This window comes from Lathyrus oleraceus, chromosome 7 (assembly GCF_024323335.1).
Source record: "Lathyrus oleraceus cultivar Zhongwan6 chromosome 7, CAAS_Psat_ZW6_1.0, whole genome shotgun sequence".
NCBI classification, from domain to species: Eukaryota; Viridiplantae; Streptophyta; class Magnoliopsida; order Fabales; family Fabaceae; genus Lathyrus; species Lathyrus oleraceus.
The window spans coordinates 438,043,501-438,046,728 of NC_066585.1; the positions used below are offsets into that span (position 1 = coordinate 438,043,501).

The window sequence follows — 3,228 nt, forward strand, 5'->3', positions numbered from 1 at the left end:
ACTTCATTCATATCCATCATATTCTTACACTTCCTTCAACCTACTGTAACCCTCTGAGAAATCCATTAAAATGATTTTTCCCCTGAATCAAAATTGTATTACTCCCTCTCAACTAACCAACGCATTAAATCCCACCTTAAAACGTGACACGAGTCAAAAGTTATGACTAAAATCGTACAAAAGATTTTTTAAAAATGATGGTGTTTGGAAATGACTAAAATAGTATGAACCTAACACATCCCAAACCCCAATTTCCATCCTATAAACATCCCTCACAGTATTTTCAAGAATTTTCATCATCAACCATGTACATATATCAACAAATCATTCACGAAACACCAATACATCTTCACTTTATAATTTCTTATAATTTGTTCATCATGTTCATATCCCCCAAACCCTTATTCCATGATCACGACAGAAAAATTTGGCAAGCATCATCACATCAAATTTATATAACAATCAATGATTTATATATAGCAATTACAATATAATCATCTCATCATACAAACATTGCAAACCACCAAGAATTTCAATCAAAAACATGGTAAAGAGTAAACCTAAGAGGGATGAACCCATCACTACCCTCTAATGGATATACACCCTTATAAGAATGCCTTTTCTCCCCCCTTACTTTAAATTGTTAAGCTCCAATTCTTGACAATGTTGATTTTCTTGATCTTCTTCTCTTCCTAGCTCTCTTTTTTCTAAGTTTTCACGTATTTTGTAACTTCCCCTCTTCTCACTTCCAATTCCCCTCTAACAACCAATTTTCTATTTTTATTTAAAATCTAATATTATTATTTTATTAAATCTAAACTAAATATTTACTTTAATAAATCAAAATCAAATATTTAATTTAATATATCATTGTAACAATAATAACTAAAATAAATATTTAAATATTAACTATTACTATTATTTATATAAATTATGCTAATTAAATAATAGTAACAACCATTACTTCTCCCACCACCCTCATATCTCTACCTTTTTGCTCACACACACCCTAACACCTTAAACTCTAATTTTTAAGGTTGGTGTACTACACTCAATGGTCTCCCTTAACACAACATAACATCACCACTCACATAAATTTCACAATTATATTAACAAAATAAATTATAAAATTTTGGGGTGTTACAACTCTCCTCCACTTAGAATATTTTCTTCCTCGAAAATTTACCGGACGAGAACAATTCGGGGTATGTTTCCCGCATCCGGCTCTCCAGCTCCTAAGTCATATTTCCTCCAGCTACTCTTCCCTAAACAACTTTCACTAGAGAAATCTTTTTTCCTCTCAGCTTCTTCAATTTTCGATCCTCAGTTCTCACAGGCAATGCTTTCACCGTAAGGTTGTTCCTCACTTGCACATCCTTCATCCTAATCATATGAGTTGGATTGCAAATATACTTCTGAAGTTGTGATACATGGAACACATCATGTAAATTCGAAAGATCGGGTGGTAAGGTCACTCTATAAGCAACAACCCCAATTCTCTTAGAAATATGATATGGACCAATAAATTTAAGAATCAGCTTCTTCGATTTCAGTGCACGTCTAACGCCCGTCACAAGATTAACTCTAAGGAACACATGATCACCTTCCTTAAATTCCAAATCTTTTCTTCTCACATGATGATAACTCTTCTGCCTATTATGTGTTGTTTTCATTCTATCTCGGATCATCTTCACTTTTTCAGTAGTCTATTGGACAATCTCGGGTCTAAGTACATCACTCTCTCCTGATTCATACCAACATAGAGGTGTCCTACACCTCCGACAATATAATGCTTCAAACGAAGCCATTCCAATATTAGAATGAAAACTATTATTATCATAAGTAAACTCGGCCATAGGAAGATGGCCATACCAAGTACCTCCTTGCTCGAGTATACAAGCCCTCAATAAGTCCTCCAATGATTGAATAGTTCTCTTAGTCTGCGGATGGTAAGCAGAACTCAACTTCAGTTCAGTACCTAAAGCATCTTGCAAACTTTCCCAAAATCTGGATGAAAACTGAGGGCCTCTGTCAGAAACTATACTCAAAGGAACTCTATGCAACTTCACGATCACACGAATGTAAATCTTAACAAACTTTTGTAAAGAGAAATTGATGCTAATTGGAATGAAGTGTGCTGATTTCGTCAATCTATCGACAATCACCCATATAGTATCATGCCCTTTAGGAGTATTCGATAATCCCGTCCTGAAGTCCATGGAAATACTATCTCACTTCCACTCTGGAATGTCCAAAGGATTCATAAAACCCGAAGGTTTCTGGTGTTCTACTTTTGACTTATGGGAATTCAAACACGCGTACACAAACTGTGCTACATCTTGCTTCATTCCTGGCCACCAAAATATTTTCTTGAGATCCTGATACATCTGTGTAGCCACAGGGTGAATAATCAAACTACTCTTATGTCTTTCCTCAAGAATCAATTTCTTCAATTCAGGATTGTCAGGAACACATACTCTACCTCGAAACCTCAGTACTTCATATTCATCTACCTTAAAATCACCATCTGCACTTGCGTCCTCTAAAGGAAATAGATCCACCAGTGTAACATCCAATTTTTGATTCTCCCTAAGCTCATTAAGGAATTCATTATTTACTTTTAACATACCCAACATCACACTTTCCAGTGTCATTTCACAAACCATACTCATATCTCTAAATTGTTCAATTAACTCCAATTCCCTAACCATCAATGCCAACATATGAATAGACTTCCGACTTAAAGCATCAACCATGACATTAGCTTTACCTGGATGATAATTTAAACTAAAGTTATAATCCTTCTGAAATTCCAACCACCTCCTCTTCCTCATGTTCAACTCCTTTTGATCAAATAAGTATTTTAAACTCTTATGATCACTATATACCTCGAACCTTGAACCATAAAGCTAATGTCTCCGGATTTTTAACATAAATACCACTGCTGCTAGTTCAAGATGTGAGTGGGATAATTCCTCTTGTGTACTTCTCGTTGCCGTAAAGCATACACCACCACCTTACCATCCTGCATCAACACACCACCTAAACCCATTTTAGATGCATCACAGTATACCACAAACGGTTCAAAAGGATTTCGTAAAATTAAAACTAGAGTTATAGTCAACTTCTTTTTGAGTTCTCTAAAGCTTTCTTCATAATGGATATCCCAAACACATGCTTGACCCTTTCGAGTCAACCGAGTCAATGGAAGGGATTAATTTGAAAACC

At 35.2% G+C, this 3,228-nt stretch overlaps 1 protein-coding gene across 1 annotated transcript; it reads right to left on the reverse strand.

Moving 5' to 3' along the window:
• Nucleotides 1-1,265: 1,265 nt before the first annotated feature.
• On the reverse strand, nt 1,266-1,673 carry LOC127104221 (uncharacterized). The gene has a single exon (XM_051041418.1). It carries the CDS (start codon nt 1,671-1,673, stop codon nt 1,266-1,268), a length of 408 nt encoding a protein of 135 aa, XP_050897375.1.
• Nucleotides 1,674-3,228: the final 1,555 nt, after the last annotated feature.